Source organism: Neopelma chrysocephalum, unplaced genomic scaffold, assembly GCF_003984885.1.
Source record: "Neopelma chrysocephalum unplaced genomic scaffold, ASM398488v2 Primary Assembly neopelma1_365, whole genome shotgun sequence".
Taxonomy (NCBI): Eukaryota; Metazoa; Chordata; class Aves; order Passeriformes; family Pipridae; genus Neopelma; species Neopelma chrysocephalum.
Window position 1 is genome coordinate 841,995 of NW_020898029.1, and position 20,544 is coordinate 862,538.

At 41.6% G+C, this 20,544-nt stretch overlaps 2 protein-coding genes across 3 annotated transcripts in view; both read right to left on the reverse strand.

Moving 5' to 3' along the window:
• NDUFA11 (NADH:ubiquinone oxidoreductase subunit A11) overlaps positions 1-322 on the reverse strand; it is a 2,707-nt gene extending 2,385 nt beyond the window's left edge. Inside the window, exons 1-2 of the mRNA XM_027706146.1 lie at positions 222-322; positions 32-124 (exon numbers count right to left, since the gene is read on the reverse strand). Of these exons, the coding sequence (XP_027561947.1) occupies positions 32-124; positions 222-303 (175 nt within the window). The 5' untranslated portion in view covers positions 304-322. The remainder of the gene's footprint in view (positions 1-31; positions 125-221) is intronic.
• Positions 323-4,712: 4,390 nt separating this feature from the next.
• Positions 4,713-20,544, reverse strand: part of RANBP3 (RAN binding protein 3) — a 36,944-nt gene continuing 21,112 nt past the window's right edge. For both annotated transcript variants that reach the window (XM_027706128.1, XM_027706127.1), the window contains 12 exons: positions 19,590-19,655; positions 18,391-18,477; positions 17,194-17,297; positions 16,037-16,153; positions 15,358-15,461; positions 14,845-14,923; positions 13,855-13,957; positions 12,861-12,985; positions 10,796-10,916; positions 10,539-10,681; positions 8,522-8,702; positions 4,713-7,631 (listed from right to left, as the gene is read on the reverse strand). In XM_027706128.1, the coding sequence (XP_027561929.1) occupies positions 7,588-7,631; positions 8,522-8,702; positions 10,539-10,681; positions 10,796-10,916; positions 12,861-12,985; positions 13,855-13,957; positions 14,845-14,923; positions 15,358-15,461; positions 16,037-16,153; positions 17,194-17,297; positions 18,391-18,477; positions 19,590-19,655 (1,274 nt within the window). In that variant the 3' untranslated portion in view covers positions 4,713-7,587. The remainder of the gene's footprint in view (positions 7,632-8,521; positions 8,703-10,538; positions 10,682-10,795; positions 10,917-12,860; positions 12,986-13,854; positions 13,958-14,844; positions 14,924-15,357; positions 15,462-16,036; positions 16,154-17,193; positions 17,298-18,390; positions 18,478-19,589; positions 19,656-20,544) is intronic.

A 20,544-nucleotide genomic window follows, 5' to 3' on the forward strand; every position in this document is an offset into this window, starting at 1 on the left:
GGTGACACTGTCCGGGGGTCCCGGCCCTTACCCATGGTGACACTGTCCGCCGTCGCCATCTGCAGCGCGGCCAGCGCCGAGCCGGGCCGCAGCAGGATGATGCGATACGCCGTCCCGACCAGGCCTGCAACACAGCACCGCCCGTCACCGCCCGCGGCCGGGCCCGGGCCCCGCTCGGCCGCCCGCCCGCGCCCCCCGCGCTCCCCCCTCACGCTGCCCACCCGCGGCCGCGCCCACGCGCGTGGTGAGCCAGGTCCGCTGCGCGCACTGCTCGCCCTCGGGGCCGTCCCAGTAGCCCGCCATGGCGACAAGGGCACGGCGGAGCCACCGCGAGAGCACGCGCGGCCCCGCCCCGTCCCGCGGGGGCGCGCCCGGGGGAGGCACCGCGCGGGCACGAGCTCCGCCCCCCGCCCCCCCCCACCCCGCCCCCCCCGGGGCCGGGACCCCCCGATCCGGGACCCCCCGATCCGGGACCCCCGAATCCAGGACCCCCCGATCCGAGAACCCCCAATCCGGGACCCCCCGATCCAGGACCCCCCGATCCGAGAACCCCCAATCCGGGACCCTCCGAGCCGGGACCCCCCGAGCCGGGACCCCCCGATCCAGGACCCCCCGATCCGGGCCCGACAGTCCGTGTCCCGCCCCATCCGGTGCCCCAGTGCACCCGTACAATCATTTTCCTAAAGGATTTCTACCCCGTGTTCCCAGTTTCCCCACCCGCAGCTCTCAGGCTCTCCGCCTAAACCGGGGGCTCTGACTCGGGGCATTGCTGTGGCTTTGTTTTGCTGTGGTGTGTTTTTTGGTTTTGGTTGCTTTTGGGGGTTTGGTTTTGTTTGTTGTTTGTTTGGTTTTTTTGGTGGGGGGGTTGGTGTGTAGGTTTTGGGGCTTTTTGTGTGTGTAGGGTCTATAACTAAATTGGACTTGGATCATCTTTTATGAATTTTCAAGGATTCCGTTTTAATTCTCTGGCTGTCTCTATACTGCTATATGGCCTTTTTTTCCTCCTGTAATAATAAAGATGCTTTGACACACTCAGGCTATACCGATGCTTTTATGCATTTATTTTTCCAGCTGTTCACAGTTTGCTAATAAAAACATAACTCTCTGCCTTCTCAGTGACATGCCTTCAAGCAGAGCTCTTCCCTTTGTTTTCCCGACGCTTGAAACAGCTCCAGTTCCAACAGCTGAGTGAAGAAGTCCACAACTGTATGGATGACAGCTCAAGCTTTCTCTCACCTGCCTCTTTCTCTTTCCCCTGTACGTGAAAAACACATTAAATGCTTAATTTCTGCATTTCCCAATATGTTGAGCCCCCCACAACACCTCTTCTCTGGGACAGGAGCTCAAAACAGCTGGAGTTGGATGCTACTGCCCCAATTTATCCCAAGGAATGGGTGTTTGTCACCAGCGCTTGCAAATGCTCCTCTCCCTGCCGTGACAGCGCTGGATCCGGCCGGCAGTGAAGTCGGAGTTCAGGAGCCCCGGCAGAAGGGAGGAGAGAAGGGGGACGGTGCTGTTCAGTGGTTCAGTGGCTGGGCCGGGCTGTGTCACACCGAAGATGTGCTGGGGTGTGCTCACAGCACGGCAGGCAAGTCACCTCCGCTCCAGGGTTGTCTCAGCGGCAGGAGGAGGTGCTGTGGGGTGTGGAGACAGTCTCTTGGATGCCGCGCTGCCTCCTCTGCGTGCTGGAGGAGTAGCTGTTCTTACACACAGAACCAATGCCACCATCAGGCACTGACCGGTGGTTTACTAAAGGAAGCAGGTTTTAGAGCAGCTTTGTCCTTTCTAAGCACATAAGACAAAGGAATTTGTCACCTTTCCAGACAGCAGGATGAGAAAACCCTCAGCTCCAGGGCAGCACAGGCTGCAAATGCTCCTTCCCCGATATAAATACATGGAATCCACCAAATCTTGCACAGGGCAAGACTCTTCACCATTAAATAACAAACAGCATCCTGGGCTCCAAGCAGCTGTTAAAAGCTCGTCTGAGTCTGTATCCCCAGGCAGATCTGTGTTGCTTCTTTCACAGACAAGGGAGGTGGGACTGACAATTCCCATCCCTCCTCTTTTGCAGCAGGTACAATGCCTGTAGCACAAGACTCAGCACCCAGTTTTGTGCAGCTCTTCATTTGCCTCGTGGACGGACTGCAGCTCACCCTGGGGACTGGCACACTGCAGGTAGGGGTTATCCAGCAGATATCCACCCATCCTCAGGCTGCAAGACCCTCCCAAGGCAGTGACTGCTAATCAGAGAACTGTTACAGTATGAGAGAACAGCTACCTTACCATAAACAGGCAAGTTCCAGGGAAAGCAACATATATTGTAACATTACTCTTAAAACATCTAGCTTGGCTCCAAGTATTTAAACCACAGACAAACTAGTTTGCTGCTATAGAGTATTAGTTCCCTTAAACAGGGGAGTGGCTTGCCATGCTACTAGAAGGTACAAATAACCCGGGTTCCTTCTACCTCTGAAACGTTTTTAGAAATGGCAGAACCATCCAGCAGCAAATCACATTCAAAACGTTTCCCCATTCTCCCCTCTGGGAAGTTTTTTACAGGGCCTTGTCCTATAGATTTCCTATCTGCAGATGAAGTGGTCTGAACTCTCCAGAATCAGAATTTATCTTGTCTGCTAAACGGGCAACAGACAGTGAGCAGCTTTTCAGAGAAGAGGAAAAGCTTTTCCCATGTGTACAGTCAGTACACAGATGCTCAGGTATGTGTTATCAGCAGCAGGGGCTCAATGACACCTCGTGGTCTCTGGAACACATCACACCACTCAGCTTTTCCAAGGCTTCGTCAGAAGCTGAAGTAAAGCCACCAAAATTCGATCAAGAGTGGCTCATTTAAAACATATCCCACAGATATCCTTGGAAAAGGCATTCACTGCCCACCCCCTGCAATGGAATTACCAGTGTTCTCGGTGATAAATTCAGCTTTTGTATCTTTACAAAATGGAGTGCCCTGGAAAGGAGGTAGTCAAAAGGGAGCTCTGAATTCTATATTTGAATGAGACTTTTATTTACAGAAATTATCTGTGAGCATTTCTTTACAAGATACCTGTACCATCACCTAGCAGAGAAAAATCAAGGCTGATTTTAACAGCCTAGTTTAGCAATTCTCTCTTGCACCTGTGTTGCTCTGTGCCGATTTCATAGGAGGGAAAAAATACCTGTAAAATTAAAATATCTTTATAAATTCCTGTCTGAATTTCTCTGCTACCCACACAATGGTCTGGAGTTCAATTTAAGCAAGTCAGTGCACAGAAAGACCAAATAACAAGGGGAGAAAAAGCACACAGTGAAAAGTCAGTTTAATGAAATCTTGTATGACAAATTATGGCAATTATCGTAACTGGAATTCCTAAAACTAGAGAAGTTTATGGGGAAACATGGTAAAATTTTCAAATATGTAACATGTTTCTAGAAAGGAAATAAACCATTTTCTACACTCACTGGGAGAGCAAGAGGCCAGTTGAACTGCAGAATGGGACATGTTAGGAGCAGTCATTTAATAGCAGGAACACCCAAGCAATGGAATCAATTGATATCTCAGTGACGGGGAACAGGGAGAATCCATCACAAAGTTGGAGGTTTTTTTTAATTCCTGCAGGCTTCCAACAGTCTGGTCACCTCCCAGCTTGGTTCCAGTGGAGGATGGCTGAGGACTCATTTATTTAGATCATTCCCTGCCCTGTCTTCTCTGAAGCAGTGGGAACTGGACAACAGAAAGATGCTGTAATTACACATTTTCTTACCTTAATGTTTATATTTCCTGAGGGTGTAATCTTATATTTCATTTTATGGATAAGAGGTTTACTTCTGGCTTCAGTGACACCACCATCCTAGCAACATTTTCAGAGACTCACAGAATACGCTGAGTTGGAAGGGACTCATCAGGATGATCAAGTCCAACTCCTGGTGCTGTGCAGGACACCCCAACAATCCCACCATATGACTGAAAGAATTGTTAAAATGCTTCTTGAACTCAGACAGCCCTGGTGCTGTGATCACTTCCCTGGGAAGCCTGTTCCAGTGCTCAACCACGCTCTGGGTGAAAACCTTCTCCTGAAATCCAACCTAAACCTCCTCTGACTCAGCTCCAGCTGTTCCCTCGGGCCCTGTCACTGGTCACAAGAGTGAAGAGATTTGTACCTGCCTCTCCACTTCCCCTCAGGAGGATGCTGAAGACCCCAATGAGGTCTCCCCTCAGTCTCCTCTAGGCTGAACAAACCAAGTGACCCAAGCAACTCCTCATAAGGCTTCTCCTCCAGTCCCTTCACCATCCTCACTGCCCTCCTTTGGACAGTCTCTAAGAGCTTCATGTCTTCCTTATATTGTGGTGCCCAAAACTGCACACAGGACTCAAGGTGAGGCTGCCTCAGTGCAGAGCAGAGCAGGACAATCCCCTCCCCTGACTGAGTGGCAATGCCATCTATGCCCAATGCCCCCCATGGCCCTCCTGGCAGGTTCAACTTTGTTACACTCTTTAGTATCTTTTTTTTCCCCCCGGAAAACCTGAAAGGTTGTGCCCATTGGGTCAGCAGCCAGAAGAGGCTACACAAGAATTGCCAACCCCATCCATAAGTTAACAACAGACCTAAGGATGGAGCAGGAGTGTGGTCCAGGGGAAGGCAGCAGAGCTGGGCACCACCTTCCCTTGGACAGCCACTGCCTGGGACAGGAGACACAACGCAGGGCTCAGGGTGTTTTGTTTGCTTGCTGGCTGGCACAAGTTTTAATGTAGTTCCCACATACATTTGGATGACAGTCTTATAGAGATCTTTTGAGACATGTGGGCACTATCTAGTTTTGCCTGTCACTGGTTTACTAAGGCTTGAAGCAGAGAGCTAAGTCAGGGTTTTGCTTTGGCCTAACTACATCTTGCTGGGCAGGGCCTGAACTCAACCCACAGCCAATTCTGTCAGGGGTGCACAGTAACATTTCCCTCTTCACTATAAACATTTATGCAAAGCTTCTAGCTAAAATGAAATCTGCATCAGTAAATAGTTGCTGAAGTTTTTAGAATGCTCTAGGTGATTGTGTACCACCAAAGCCCATCAAAGCAAGCATGCTTATTTCATTTTTTTGAATCTTCATGCACCATCAACTGCATTTCAGGTAAAACACCTCAAAGTGAGACTCAGCACAGACCCCATGAAGTCTGGGACCAGGAAACAATGCCTGTTTTCCCCACAAGTAGACCTGTTCACCAAGACACCTTATTAGTTTTCTTTATGAACAACCACCTGCTGACAAGAAGCAGCTTTATGGTTCAAGGATGTTTGAAAAGAGTAGTTTAATTCTGAGCACCTTAATAATGTAAAAAGATCCCAGATCCAAAATGCAGGTCACTCACTTGAAAGTACAGAAGTCCCCCAGACCTTGTGATGCAGAAACAGTTGTGAGGTGGGTGCTGAAGAACGTGCTGTGCTCCTGTAGGAGCATGGCATGAGTATGGGGTGCAGCAACAGGTCTGTGCATTGTTAAAAACCCCCATAATTCTAAGGAGAAAAAAACCCTCAAAGTGCAAGAAGGTATGAGCAGGCAAATCCAAAGAAATCACAGATGCAGTGGCACAGCTTATCATTAGCCCTTTTCACTTCCCAGAAAAGTAATCCAAGATGTTCCTTTCAACTGCCTATCAGGAAAAGCAAAGCACTCCCTGCCCCAACAGCATCAGTCTCCAACAATGGTTAACAACAAATAAAAGGGAAAAACTTGTTTTTGACTGCCAGTGAAAAGTATGTTTCATTAAAACAGAAGCAATAAGGACTGTTCTGCTATTTGAATATTCAATTTCAAAGCTGATTTTGTGCTATAACCTGAGTTTCCATTTTCAATTCGTACTACATTAAAAGAAAATGAAAGGGGAAGAAGCATTTAAGTGGTGCATTTTAGATGTCCTTAACCTACAGAAGAACAAGAAGAACAAGTGAGAAATTATCTACCAGTAAACTATTTATAAAGGAAGTAGAACAATTTGGGGAATTTATAGTGAAAGTGACCTGGTCACTGTCGTTGGTGACTACCAATTCCAACTTTGCTGGACAAGAACATAGTTTATGTTTTAATAACAAAATAAAACTCAACTTTCACACAAAAGGCTCAAAAGATTAAAAAACAAAACAAAAAAAGAGTTATGGTTACAGTAGGAGTACTTCAGAATTACACACAGGAAAACACATTCTTGCTTTTATTTTGGTGGAACAGAATACAATAACCTTCAGCCCAAACTACTCAAGGCTGGCAGTATTACCTTTTTCTTCATGCTGCAAGACTGAACAGGGAAAAAGGAAACAGAACAGGGACAGGAAGGGTTAGAAGTTATATTTTCTATTTAAGGCCATTAATTCAGCAAGATATTTAAAAATGTCCTCAACTTTAAGCATGAAGAGTTGCATTGACTTCAGTAAGATTATTCACATGTAGTTAAGTCAGGCAAGTGCTTAAATGGCTTGTTGAATCAAGCCATTGAATGAGCTGCTTTATTATACAATTTATTTTAATGGCTGGCGGAGCTCATTACATGAGCTTATTTTATTCTTCCAAGGGCTAACAGCTATTTCCTCATCAACTTTTCTGAAGGTGTAACCTGTATGCCTCCTACACTTCACTGTAGCCACAGAAACATAATTTTCTAAGAAAAATTGTATGCAACATCTATTATTTATAGTGGCTTAGCTCTCCCTTAAATAGTAACAGAACAGTACAAAACAATAGTTTCACTTTTTCAACACACAAGAGCATCTTATTGAAAAACTAAAATAAAAAAGTTTCACCACAATATAAATCCCCAAATAATAATAATGAGATGGGAAGAAAGAAAGGAGTTAGCAAAACATCCTGCGGGCTTTAAAGTCTCTTATTACTGCATTAAAAAAGCTTTTCTGGTGAACCACAATGTTTTGTTTCTCTCTGTTTACAAACCCACTAGACAGGGAACGATGGTGTCCACAACCTCTGTTGGGATTGAAAGGTAAAAACATAACCTGCCCCATCTGCAGTCCAAAAAGAGAAGAAACCCAAAAGGGCAGCCAGTGAGCATAGGAATTGGTGAGGACACGGTTTCCCTGCATAAGGGGGAGTAGAGGTTGCAAAAGCAGAATTCGAGTTGGAACCGCATCAAAAAGTTCTATCTCGGAGGCGCCTGCAAGACACGAACTACTGAAGAAACAGTCAAAAGGTCCCAATGAAAAGCTGTGACAAGCTGTAATGTGCCATTTCAATTACAAGGAAGAGGGGAAATGTTTGGGGGTTGGCTGGGGGATTTTTTTTGTTTTGTTCTGGGGTTGGGTTTTTTTGTGTTTGTTTTTTTTTTTGTTTTGTTTTTTTTTTTGCTCATCAATATGATGAGCTTTCAACGTCCCAAACCACATTCAGGTAGTTTTTCCAAGTCTGCTTTTTTTTTGTGTGGAATCTACTGATCCAGACCAAAAAAATCAAACAAACAGAACAGGGATGCACAGTTCTTTAGTCCTGGAGCCTTCGACACTGCCTGAAATAATCGCTGGCCTGGGGTACCCAGAGGTGCCTGCAAGATGGTGTTCATAGCAGCCTTGCAAGCAGGTTGGCTCACATCTGCTATGTGCTGCCAACGTTCTGCCCGTCACCTTCATCATTAGGACCTGAAACAATAAAAGTAGTTCTTGGTCATAAGAAATATCTTTTGTTTCTCGCCTTACAAAAAGAGACCCGTCCCAAGCAGGCTACACAAATCTCAGGTTTAGGTGTTCAATAACAATGAGAGCTGCAGAATTCCTCTGCCTTACATTTCCTTCTCCAGACTAAGGTCTGTCCACTGTGGAATTTTATGTTCTTCACTAATCTGGTTTGGGGATCCCAGTAGTATCCCAGAGCCTCTTCAATCCACCCACTGCTTTCGTTCATATTCATTCCTCCTTTCTACCTGCAGTGAATCAGGATAGAGGACTGGTCTCTGTCAGAGGCTGGATGTTCTAAGGCACAGGAAAGCAAAGCACAGATGACTTCCAAGTCAAGAGTACAAAAGGAAGCCTTCCTCAAACTGAAGACTACTGCTTTTCTTTAAGTATGGTCTCCTCATGTACAATAAAAATCATTACACTCTTTCCATGCCCCTTTGTAAACCTTCTGCTTTGCAAACAGCTCTCTACTCAAAGGTCAGTCTGGATCCTGCCTGCTGATCCCAAGTCACCTCAGGTTTTATGTGCAACCCTTGGCCATGGGGAAGGTAAAAATGAAACTCAAAACCACCCCTTAGAAATCCTGGAAATGAAACAAAGCTCAGAAAACTTCAGCTAAACCATGGCATATAACTCAAGAGAGACCCAGCACAGGGGTCTTTTACCAGTCTGGAGAAGAAGCAAGAAGCAGCTGCATTCAAAAAACCAATTCATGCAATAGTCCTACTCCACAGACACCTGTGAGGGGTAACAGGCCAGAAGTACATCTACCACATACAGAGAGCACAGTCCACTTTAAGGAATGACACAGAAAAATGCAGGGAAAACAGGAAACACTTGTCTTTCTCACTTACCACTTCCAACTGCTCCTGAAGGTGCAATGACATCATCATCACTGTCTTCCTCGTTTGACTGTGTTACCTCTGGCTCAGGTGCTACATTCTTAACTTCCTGCTCCTGTTCCACCCTGCTCCGCAAGGCCAAGATGCGATGGTGCAAAGCAGCAAACAACTGCCCTGTGTCTTTAGAGCTCGCCTGCATTTCGTAATATTCAGAGACAAGAAGGTGAAAGGAATTAGAATAAAACGCTGCCGACGTAACACACTCCAGCCAAGCCAAATTTCACAGCACAGTTTTCAGTTTTCTCGTACAGGGTTTTTCAAACCAGTCAGAGTGGGCTGTGACACACACAACAGGACACCAGACATACTGAACTCTGGTGGTGAGAGTATATTCTCCTGATCAGCTCCAACTTCCCCTGGCTAACATACCCCATACCAGCTGATTTCATATAACCTTCTTCACCCAGAAACCACACAGCTTTTCTAACAAGTCCCCAAACCTTATATTAAAAAGATCTTGGATGAAAATCTTGCAGACTTTTCCAGGTCTGTCAAGCATTCAACTTCATACAGTAGTTAATCATAATCAAGTCAGTTAATTGTTTCAGGATGCACTGACATAAATTTTCAACACAAGATATAATGAGAAAACTGAATAGACAGTCAGACAGGCTGATTTTATTTTTTTTTTTATACTCTGTTTCAAAGGGAAGCACTTGTGGCAACCTGTCCAAGAATGTTTTTCTTACTCTCAGAGGTTAATGGGCACTTTTATGCCTTCAATACAATCAATTATTAGGCCTGTTAAACTAAATATTTAATGGACATTATTTAAAAGGGAAACTTCCTTCAAATACACAAAACTCTTGTCTTCACCATGTCAGTAAAGCCCTCATATTAACTACTATTACCATTACTCCAAGTCAACTGTAAGGAAACAATCCCACTTCTTAGATTCTTTCTCAAAAAAATTGTTTCTATCCTCCCCATCTGTCACCCTTGTATCTGTGAAATTCCCTTGCAATGAGCTGTAATGAATAAATAATTCCAAGCAAGATACTTTTTATCAATACTAAAATCAAGAGTAAATAACCTGATGACAGATAAACTCAAGCTTTCAAATCCAGAAGAATACTGAGAAAAACTTATCCAGTAATTTCACTGCTTCTTCATCAACGGATATTTGGTATCATTAAGTTCTACTCTGGGACTCCAGATCCCAGACCTACAAACCTAATGTCTTGGGGGAAGCTGACTGTTTGTTGCTGTTCTCTTAATTTCTGATCTCTCTGAATAGTAATTCTTTTGCAACTCCTTGTGTATCATCAGTGTAAATCAAAAGAACATATTCAGACCTCTCCAAATCTGTAAGTGTAAGGCTAAGCAATAACCTCTTCCTTGCTTACTGTATGATGAGCTCTCAAGTGTTTCAGTAATTCTGAATGGCATTGCTGTTCCCCATTTAGCAAGCACAGCAATCCCTTTCACTATCCTGTTACTGCTTTGAATACTCTGTATCTAAAGAAAATCGAAGTTAAAATGTGTTACCCTGAACTACCAACACAATGTTCTTGACAGAGTTCTAGTGTTTCCCTTTCAGTAAGCACCTATCCATCCTCCCACGCTGTGACAGCACTTCTGTACTGCTAGTTCCAGCAGATCTAATTTCATTAACTATTGCACAGAAATCTATGAAATAACGCCCATTTTCCCTAATAGCAAAAAACAATCTGCATTAAACACTATAGTCACAGTCTCAGTAGGGATGGAACAGATCCCATGACTCCCCATGGGCAATGCTTTGGACAACCTGGTTTCCTAAAGCAGCTGTGGATGTGGCTTTTCTTCACAACTAGCAAGGCTTTTTGGACAAGCAAATCTGCCAAGCCCCTTGTCTTTGGGGTAGGGGTGATATTAAGAGATTGTAGGGTGCAAAAAAAAAAAAAAAGGGAATGTTACCTCAACTACAGTTTAAGCAAGCAGCTACTTCAGTAGGAAGGTTAAGATGTAAACAAAAACCAGTACTCACTGATATAAGAAAAACTTTAACTCCCTGGTCCTCTGTATCCATGGCAGTGATCCGGATGCTCTTCTCACTGGCTTTATCAATCTGCATCTGGGCCCAGAGCTTGGTATTTAAGATTAACCTGAGACTCCCCTGAGTCCTCATCACTAAAGCAAAGTTACAAGATCAGTTAGGTGGAAAAAGACACATCAGGAAGCTCAAGACAGCTTTTTATTGTGTAAAGTGTCACCCAGTATCTCATTTCCCCTGGTTCCTCTTACCCAGTCGAGACTGTAACGTTCCATCATCTGTCGAGGCCATATCATTGAGTCTCAGGAGTCCTCTACCTCTTTCCACCCAAGACTGAGAGCTTTTATCAAATACAAACAGCTTGCACTGAATCTGTAACAGAAAATATCTCTGTAGCATAGTGGTTGATTGAAGTAATAATGTATTTCTTAGTCATCTGCAATTGGTTAAAAAGTATTCAGATTTCATATTGAAATTTTTAATTGTTCATAGCTGTGGAAACCAAAGCAGTCACCCCCTCTTTTGCAATAAGTTCCTCAATATATACTATCTGGTTTCATTAGATTTTATTAACAGAAGCTATATATTCTTAAAGAATATCTGGGTTCAAGATCAAAACAACAAGAACAATTTTCACAGAGGAAATTTAATGTGATAACAGACTGCCTTCAATCAGTCAATTCTTTTAAAAGCCTTAGGTACACACTGCACCACTGAAAGTGGTATTTGTTGCTGGAAAGACCCAGCACAATGAAAGCAAAGCAAAATTTTTCCTGTATTCAGGAAAAAAAGGATGAAGAAACATGTTAGCTCATGATCAAGTCATAAAGCCTGACCCACACAAAGCCATGAATAATTGAGGTATTTCTACTACCTCCCTGCAGGGTTCATTAGTTAGAAAATTCAAATTTTTTCAAATGGTAGGATTGCTCCTTCTTCCATACAAGCTCCACTTTTGTTCCCTGCCAAACATGTGTGCTCTGTATCCCCACCTCTAACCCATCTTCACTGTCACTGCTGAGATTTCATAGCTCAAACTGTCACCCCTCAAGTTCCCCACAGATGTGCATGCACTAGGTGGAGAAGATATTCCCATTTTCATTCCCTCCATTTCTTATTTTCTCCACCCCAGGACATCTAGCTCTGTATACTCTGTTTCTGCAACATTAACATAGTTCTGTACGTACAAGTCCCATTTGGAATTCTAGTGCACTACATTTTATAGGAAAAAAAGAAAAGTTTGGCAAGAGGTCTGTTAAGTTACAACATTCATGCAACTCAGTCCTCTATTAAGTGTACAGCTGCTAAAAGCTGTGGTTTTCCTAAGTGAAACAGGAGCCTCATCTCTTCAGTGTCTTGTTCAATTATGTGAAGCATCCAGACATTTCCAAATTACACAGAAACAGAAGTACCAGCAGAACTATTTAAAGAGAATTCATGTCTGGTAAAAAGAAGTCAAAGAAGACTAACATTATAGATTATTGTTTTTTGCAAGATAATACAAGTGTAACTGATACACATTAGTTACTGACACAGTGCAACTGTTTGGTGTCAGAACAGGCAGCATGTCTAAGAACAAAAACCTGTCCTTAAAAAAGAACACAGTTCAAAATGCTGAGAAACTTAAAATATCTCAAGAAAAAAAACACAACTATAATTGGAGGATAAAGAGAGAAGAAAAAAAAAATTCATATACCACTTCATTTTACATGAAAATCCTGTATGTTCTTCTTAAGGATATAATAGAGTTAATAAGTACATTTAAGTTAATGAATAACTACAATGCTAAATAAATCACAATTAAAAACAGGAGTCCTAAGTCATGACCAAATATCCTTCCAAAACATCACTAATTCAATTAAATACCTCAAGACAAGTTCCAAATGCTGTGGTATGGTTTCTGCTTTGCAAGAAACCAGACTGCTGCCATAAATAGTTGATTCCAAGTTTTAAAAAAATCTTCAGTAGTACAACAACTAAAAAGAACTTTAAAATATTTAGTTCACTTAAATTTTCTTCAAATAGTTGTAGGAGATAGAAGCTTTTGTGTGATTGATTCAGGAAAATCACCAGGAAAAGCCACCTGGATGGCTTGTACACTAAAATTTATTCAGAAAGAGGAAATTAAGAAACAACAGATTACAAGATAATAAGTAAGGATCTGATAATAAATATCTAAAGTTTGCATTTTAACACAAGAAAGCACATTAAATATACAGAGGAAGGCTGAGTTGTAGGGAATCAGATGGTGTGAATTCACTGGACATCCATATGAATCCCCACAACCCCAAAGCTCCTCTACACTCTGTTTCTTACCTGTAAGACGTTACTTTCAGCTTCCTCCCCAGTAATCACTTCTACCTTCGCTAATAAACACTTCCTGGCTGTTGCTTTAGTATAGGCTGCTGCAGACTCTGCCAGTGATTCTGAAATATTATTAGCTGAACAACATTTTGAGAGTCTGAGAATGATTAGCACATAATTTTATAAGATTTATAAAGGTCTCACACAAGTACACCAGAACTTTGAGAAGTTTTGAAAAGTACAGAAGACAGGCCTTACTAGAACATGTGAAAAAGGACTGAAATTTTAAGCAGAAATCAAAGCTTGTCTTTTAATACTTGTTTTACAAGAACAGGACACAAGGGACTGAAGAGCTAAGTAATCAAAATTTCTGCTCCTACACACAGTATTTCAAAACCTTTGCATGGACAACTGCATATCTGTATGTGCTCCAGCAGTGCTGACACTGCTGCCAGCCATGTACCTACACATGGACAGCACAACTCATTTTCCACTTTTATTTGGGCTTGCAAGCAGTTTGCTGAAGAAAACCCATAGTTCCCAGAATTTCCATAAGATCTTGTTGATTTGAGCCACATAAGTCTAGAATCCAGCAAAGAGTTTTGAGTTCAAGCAATGTATGGTGCACCTGCTCAATGCAATACACATTTGACTCAGACATTCAGTTACTGGAAATACAACAGAATTGTTAAAAAAAAAAAAAAAAGGTTTGCTCCATTTCTTCTACACTCTGGTCCCAGTACCAGTTCTGTTAATTCCCTCTACTTTCACTCTGCTAAAGATACTCCCAATACCACCAAAAGACTATGAAAAAGACAGTACATGCTGGATATAAGAGAATCTATAGCATCCAGCACCTCCTACACCCAGCCTGTATCTTTGGTTACAGGAGACAGTAAAGGCAACATAAAAATGTTACATTTTTGAAAAGTAACAAGGTATTGAAAAATACAATAACTTAAACACGGATTAACTACCATTCCTAAAGTTATATTTTGTTTTTCACCTTTCTCTGGCGTGGCCTCCTGAGAAGACGATTCAGACCCAGACTCTGTAGCAGCATTCTCCTTATTACTCTCTGTACTACCTTCATTTGATTTTGGTGGACTCTACACAAAAAGGAGGTAAACAAAAGAGAGAAAACACACACTTATTTTGCTGAACAGGACTAGTGATCAATTACTGAGGGAAGCCCCACTGTTTATAAACCATATGCAAAAGAAGAATCTCACAGACAAAAGCTTTCACAATAGAAGCCATCCTGCTACCCCAGCCATGGAATTGAAAGGAGCGTGACCTGAAAACCAGTTCAAATTATTTTTCCCTTGAACTGAAACCAAATTTCAACATTTATTTTGAAACTATGCTTAACAAAGTAAGCCAATTTCAGCTACAGTTCAGCTCATGGCATAGCTGACTGAGCTCCCTGCTACACAGACAGGTATGAATGCTCAGCATTAAATGCTTCCATTTTATTCCAGTACAGCAATAAAAACAACAAGAAATAGTGAGGTGCTAGAAATTATTCTTTAGGCTGGTACATAACAAACAGAACTTTCTGAATCATACCTCAGTCCTGAGGCAGCTGCCTTACTGCTTAACTTCAAATCCCATCCTGAAGGGAGTCCAGGAACTGACCTGCTCTCAATTTTGAGGACAAACATGAAACACCCTCCCATACTTATTCTGGGACAGCCATTTAAAGCAACAAGCTGTGCCATAAAGTGCTTGGGCACAAGAGCCATGTGCATGACAGAGGGCACTGAATCTCCTCACACAGAGAGCTTGGCAGGGAAGTCCTTGGAGAGCACTGAGGGGCAGACAATAGCTCATAATGAACTCCCCATGCTGCACTCAAAGTTACCCACAAGGGAAACCACTGAAAAAAACCATCCTCAAATGACAAGTACAATTAAAGGCTCTCAAAATTCCTCGGTGAGAATCCATAACAAACTACTTGCAAAATTACAACGTATCATACACAGTGGATACTCACTAGGACTCGCTCACTCATGTTCTGTCCGAAAACAAACTTGTTGCTAGATGCATCTGCACTGTTTGTAGAGTTCTCTACACTGAAAAAAATGCAAACAAACAAAACCAGTTTTATAAGACAGAAAGTTATCTCTTATCTTCTGCTAACAAAATTCCTCACAAAGTGAGCGATTGTCACTAGCTTTAAAAAAATTAAGCACTGGTTGATACAAACATAGGTTAAAAATTAATTCAACTTAGTAACATGACAGCACATACTGGTGCTCTCATCTTATGCTTGTTACTTTTCTGAAGAGGCTTTGGTGAGGATGTGGTCATGTCAATGGTATCAAAAGCATCTCCCTTGACCAGATAAGATTGAGGATTTCCCCAGATCTGAAGACTGTCATCGCATTCTTCAGCAGCCTGGGTTCCCACTGACCCAGTCTGAACCTTGCACCCAATAAAGAGCAGAACCACAAAGAATTTTCAATCAAGAGTAAGAACTGTCCTACAGGTTTTCCTGTAGTCTCACCTGGAACTGATGTACTGTAGGAAATAGTTGGTTGCAGAAGGTGCATCTGCTGTAGGAAGGCCAGCGTTCTGCACGTCAGCACTTTCATCGCTCTCATCTCCCAGCTGGGAAAAGAACAAGCAGACATTGGCAGTTTTAATTACTGACCACAAATTTTTCAACTCATTCATTTTAAGGACGAAGTTCCATCCAAAAATGCTTTCTACAATAAAACAACACAAATCTATGCCCCAATATTACACTTCCTTTTATTATGCTACAAAACCTGTGCAAATCCGTCTTCAACAGGAGGTACTGACAATCCAACTCAGTTATTCCACGCACAGGTTTGAGCCCAGGCAGCCCTGTTTTTCTTTTTTCACCTTTTCTGTGAAGTCTTGGTTGCGTGGGAGCATTTTAGGATTGCATTTCAACTTAGTTCTGACTCAAAAGGTAAGAGAAAACACTACATTGCACTGAGTTTTAGATGTTACTTATGATTGCAGTAGATGCATTTATTTTTGAAAAAGTTTCTTATGCTACTTAACAGAATTTATTCATTTATTAAATGTCTAAGACTAGTTTTATTAAATAGTCAACCTATGTTCACAACTTTTAATTTTACATATATACATGGAGGTTTTAACTCTGGAGCTTCAAAGTACTTCACAAACTTAGTCAAGAGAACAAACGTGTTTACCTTAACTCTGTCTCTTAAGTTTTGCCCAAATACAAACGCTTGCTGTGCATTTAGTTCAGCCTTCTCACAGCTGTTATCTGAAGTATTGTTGGACTCCTTTTTCTGACATTCTCCTGCCTAAAGAAATGGAAAAATGCAGCCTAGGTAATTGGGCTTCTTTAAATAAAAACATGTTATGACATAGTGAGTCACACACTCATTTACAATGATAAGCCAATAACACCTCAAGAGCTACAAGGCAAGTTTTGCATTTAAAATAACGTAGCTGTTGTTGTTTAGTGTTTTTCTTAACAAATATTCTGGAGAGACTCCAGCATTTAACACAACTACTGCATGAACTCAAGTAACTTCTACCTGTGCTAGAAAGCTTCAGCAGACAAAGCTGACTACAAATGCCAAGAATATGAAGAATATCCCACCACATTCCCTGGTAAAACTGCAATTCACTTATGAAGTTTTATCCCATTTAATATCGAGCCTTCAGAAATCTTTAGCATCCAGATTTAAGAGCTTTCTTCTATCAGAAAACTTTCTCTCAGCTGGTTAAAAAAGTTAAGAGGACTTTTGGATGTTAAAAGCACAAAGAGGCTCTCCCTCGTGATGTACACAGCAGTAACAAGCACATCCCACAAAGTTTTCATACTGGTCCATGCATGGAATTTACTTATCATTCCTCAGTTATGGCAGTAGTCTTTCACTAAACCTTAAAAAGTCAATCACATTGCAAGTGTTTCTGCTTGGATATTCAGGATTGAGACTTGAATTTCAAGTAAACTGTTCCATACTCTTGCACTAACCAATGCTACTTCTGTGATCAATGTGGCATCAAAAAACCCACGCTCAAAATCCCCAAACATCCTCCCCATGCTATCAGTCAGGATCTTCAGATGCCAATGGTTAGCTCAAAACCCACAGGGAAGGGAAGGACTGGATTCACTGCACAGAACGGGAAGGAAATATTTCATTACTTTTCTTTCAAGATAGTAAATAAACAACTTTTGATGCACTTCAATATCTTTTGCTCTAGGTGAGGCTTTTCAGCCTCTCATTACCTGCACTCTCCATTTCTTGTAGGGAATTCATTTAGTGATGCTGGTTTTTTACTCTGTTCAGAGAATATTTAAGTCTGTTACTTTGAGTCTCCTTCTCCAACTCACCTTATCTTCAGAGTCAGAACTTTTCAGTGTTGCATCACTTGGTAATTCTGATGTGGCTGCAGAATCTGGCGGGATATTTACACCATTAGTGCCACTGCTGAGAACTGCAACAAGGAAAGAGAAAACCACATAAATTCTCTAGATATTTAGACTGCCCTAAAAGTTTTCTAATGCAAATTGCATGCAGTTTTCTCTTTTAAGTCCATGAAACACTGCAATGCAAACTAGAGAGCTCCCATAGTATTTTGCAAAAGACATAAGGACCACAATTCAGCAGTTCTCAGCAAAATCAAAATTTCAAACACAGAAAAACAAGTCAGCAAAAAAAAGTCATTTAATCAATCAAATGCTGCAAGGGCTTCAATACATACAACTTCAAGCAATCACCCTGCTCCAATCTAATACTGTTCCAAAGAAGGCTCATCTTCAGGTTGATTCACCTGCTCACATACTGAACTCACACTGAAAATCTGTACTCCAATATTAAGTTTTCTGTAGAGTCCAATTTGTGCCAGCAGACATGTCAAGAAATCAAGCTAGAAATGTTTGCTTCTATGTCAGATTCACGATTAACTGAAGTTACTCACTTTTTCTGTTCAACCAAAATTCCACATAACAAAAGGCATCGGGCTGGGGAAACATGGAATTTAGGAGACATGGACACTTCAAACAGTTTTTCTGTTTTAACTTACAGTCTTTAATCATGCCTATTTCCATCAGCTATATCAGATTCCACAACAATATAACATTATATGAAGGACTAAACTTAAGAATTAAAATTCTATCTCAAAGTCACAACTCCAAAATGGTCCACAAGCCCAGAGGCACCTCTCAGCAATTTAGGCACTTTACTGCTAATCAATTATTGGTGATAGCTTATTACACCATGGTCAATGCTGTCTGTCATTTGAGATTGCCAGTGCACACACTTAGAAGGCTTTTTATTCCAAAACTCAAGCATGGACTACACCAAAGTCAGAGGCCTGGCAACGGCAGACAGTTGTGTTCCACAAGACCTGAAAGTTCCACTGTGTTATCCCTTCTGTAACACAGACACACTTGACATTTAAGATGTTTCTCTTCTGAAAGGAGAAACTTAGAAAAACTAGGTGGATGTTGAGTAAAACCAAACCACACATTAAACAGACTGAAGACTTCTGTTCTCACTGTGTTCTAGAAAGCAAAAGCACTACTTACCCATTTGTGAGAAAGCTTTTGGTGCCTGTAACACTGCTGGACGGAGCACACTGCGCTGCTGTTCCTTCGGTTTCTGGCTGGGGAGACCTGCAAGGGCAAAGTTTTTTTTCAAGAGCTATAAAGCTTTAAAGTTGAAAAGTTCAACTTCATCTAATCTTCTCTGTAACTGCTTCCAACAGAACGTACAATGAAAAAACAGACATCAGAAAAGAGTTCACTCCCCTTTTTTTCCATCCCTCACTCAGTCTCAAAATAGAATTAGTCCCAAATAGAGAAGACTACTTCATAGCCTTAAAAGACATTTTAAAATATATTCTCTACCCAGGAAAGCACAGAAGGAGAGTTTACTGCTGACTCAGAAATAAAAGCCAAAGTGTAGGAGAAATGAACAGTACACCAGTAATCCTATTTATGCACTGACATTTTATTCAACTACACATTCCAACTCTTCTTTTCTCATACCAGTGAAGTAATTTCCAGATGCTGGTAAAAGATTTTTTTTTTTCTTCATACAATCAAATGTATTGGTAGTGTAATAGTTGAGCTGTGTTGTTTAACAATTTTTTGGCTTTTTGATTAAACCTGGCCTCTTTGGTTTGCTATAGCAAGATACACAGCACTACAACTCTAATTCTGCTATGATTCAAAAAGCCAACTGACCTTAAGCAACCTAATAAAAATATCCCAAACATCATAACATCAGCTCTAGAAGGTTATGGCAATCCCAGAAGGTTCAGTTTTCTTCACTGAACACTCTTGATCCAACATAATACTGCAAGAGAATTCACTCATAGCTCCATTTCAGGCCACCCATATTCAGAGGACATGACAACAACAAAATATAACAACTATCCTAAGTTCAAACGTTCACAGGTCAGCTCAAAAAAGCTTGTTCCTTTCTTAAATTTATCATTCTTCCTGCAAGTGAAATAAAGTTTTCATATCCATATGTAATAATAACTTCCATTATCTAAATAGTTTTGGGGTTTTTTTTCCCCTCAAACTCCTAAGGAGCTGTAATATTTATGCCTTTCCCATAGTGGCTGGCTCTACCTCAGTAAACAGGAGACTCAGTCATGGCTAACCTGTGGTGCAGAACAGGCACCACAATCCTACCTTACAATAGTAGGTTGAAGAAACTACTAAATAAAATGCCTGAATTGTTTTCTTTGTGCTCTTGCAGAAAACAGTGAACTCACCTGCACTGGGTGCCTGACCATGGATAAGTATTGGTGGCTTCAGCCGGAATCCACTGCTCTTCTCCTCTGCAAGCAAAACAAAAAATTTCAAGGACAAAGCTGTAACATACTACAAACATCCTACACAGTCATAATATTCCTCACGTTCTCCCACAAGTAACAACCCACAAGTTCTATACATATCCGAAGTCATTAGGAGATTTCCAAAAAGAAATCTGAATTTCCAGTGATCATCACATCAAACACACATTACAGACAAACAAGTTGTTGCAAGCAAAAAATTCAGGCTTTTTTTTCAGGAGAACAGGAAAAAAAAAGTGTTCACAAGAGAAATGGAGCTCCTCCTGTGAAGGACTTAATAGAGATAGAGGTTTTAGGTGAGAATCAAACTAAAGAAAGGACAATCAGAAGTATGACTGAACATGACAGGTGCTAACAAGCACCCAACTGCTAGTTATTGTAAGTTAAACTTCATTGCTTAACATTAGTTTCTTTTAATTCCATTAGCTTTTATTGTGTGCTTTTACAGTATGAGGGTAAAAGAAATTCCTTTGCTTGCACTCACCACAGTTAGGGCTTTTAGATAAAACACCAAAATCTCAAAATATTCATAAATCCATAGCTATTAAAAATTGAGTTCTTAAGAACTTACAAAGAATAATTATACTTTTTTCTTTTTAGGGGCATAATGTCTGTGCTCAGAATAAGGCAACCCCGCATCTTACAATCCCACTGTACTTGGTTATTCTCATGCCAGTTAATCCCAAGACACTGACGTGCACCACAGCAACACCAACACCACTGAACCAGAACAGGGACTGACAAAATCAGCAGCTCTGTCAACACAGGGCTCACAGGTCATGGCTGAACATCATTATGATCTAGATCATGGTTGTTTTGCCTTCTAATACAGAAGAACAATATCCCAAAGTCAATAAATGAAGATTTCCTGAAA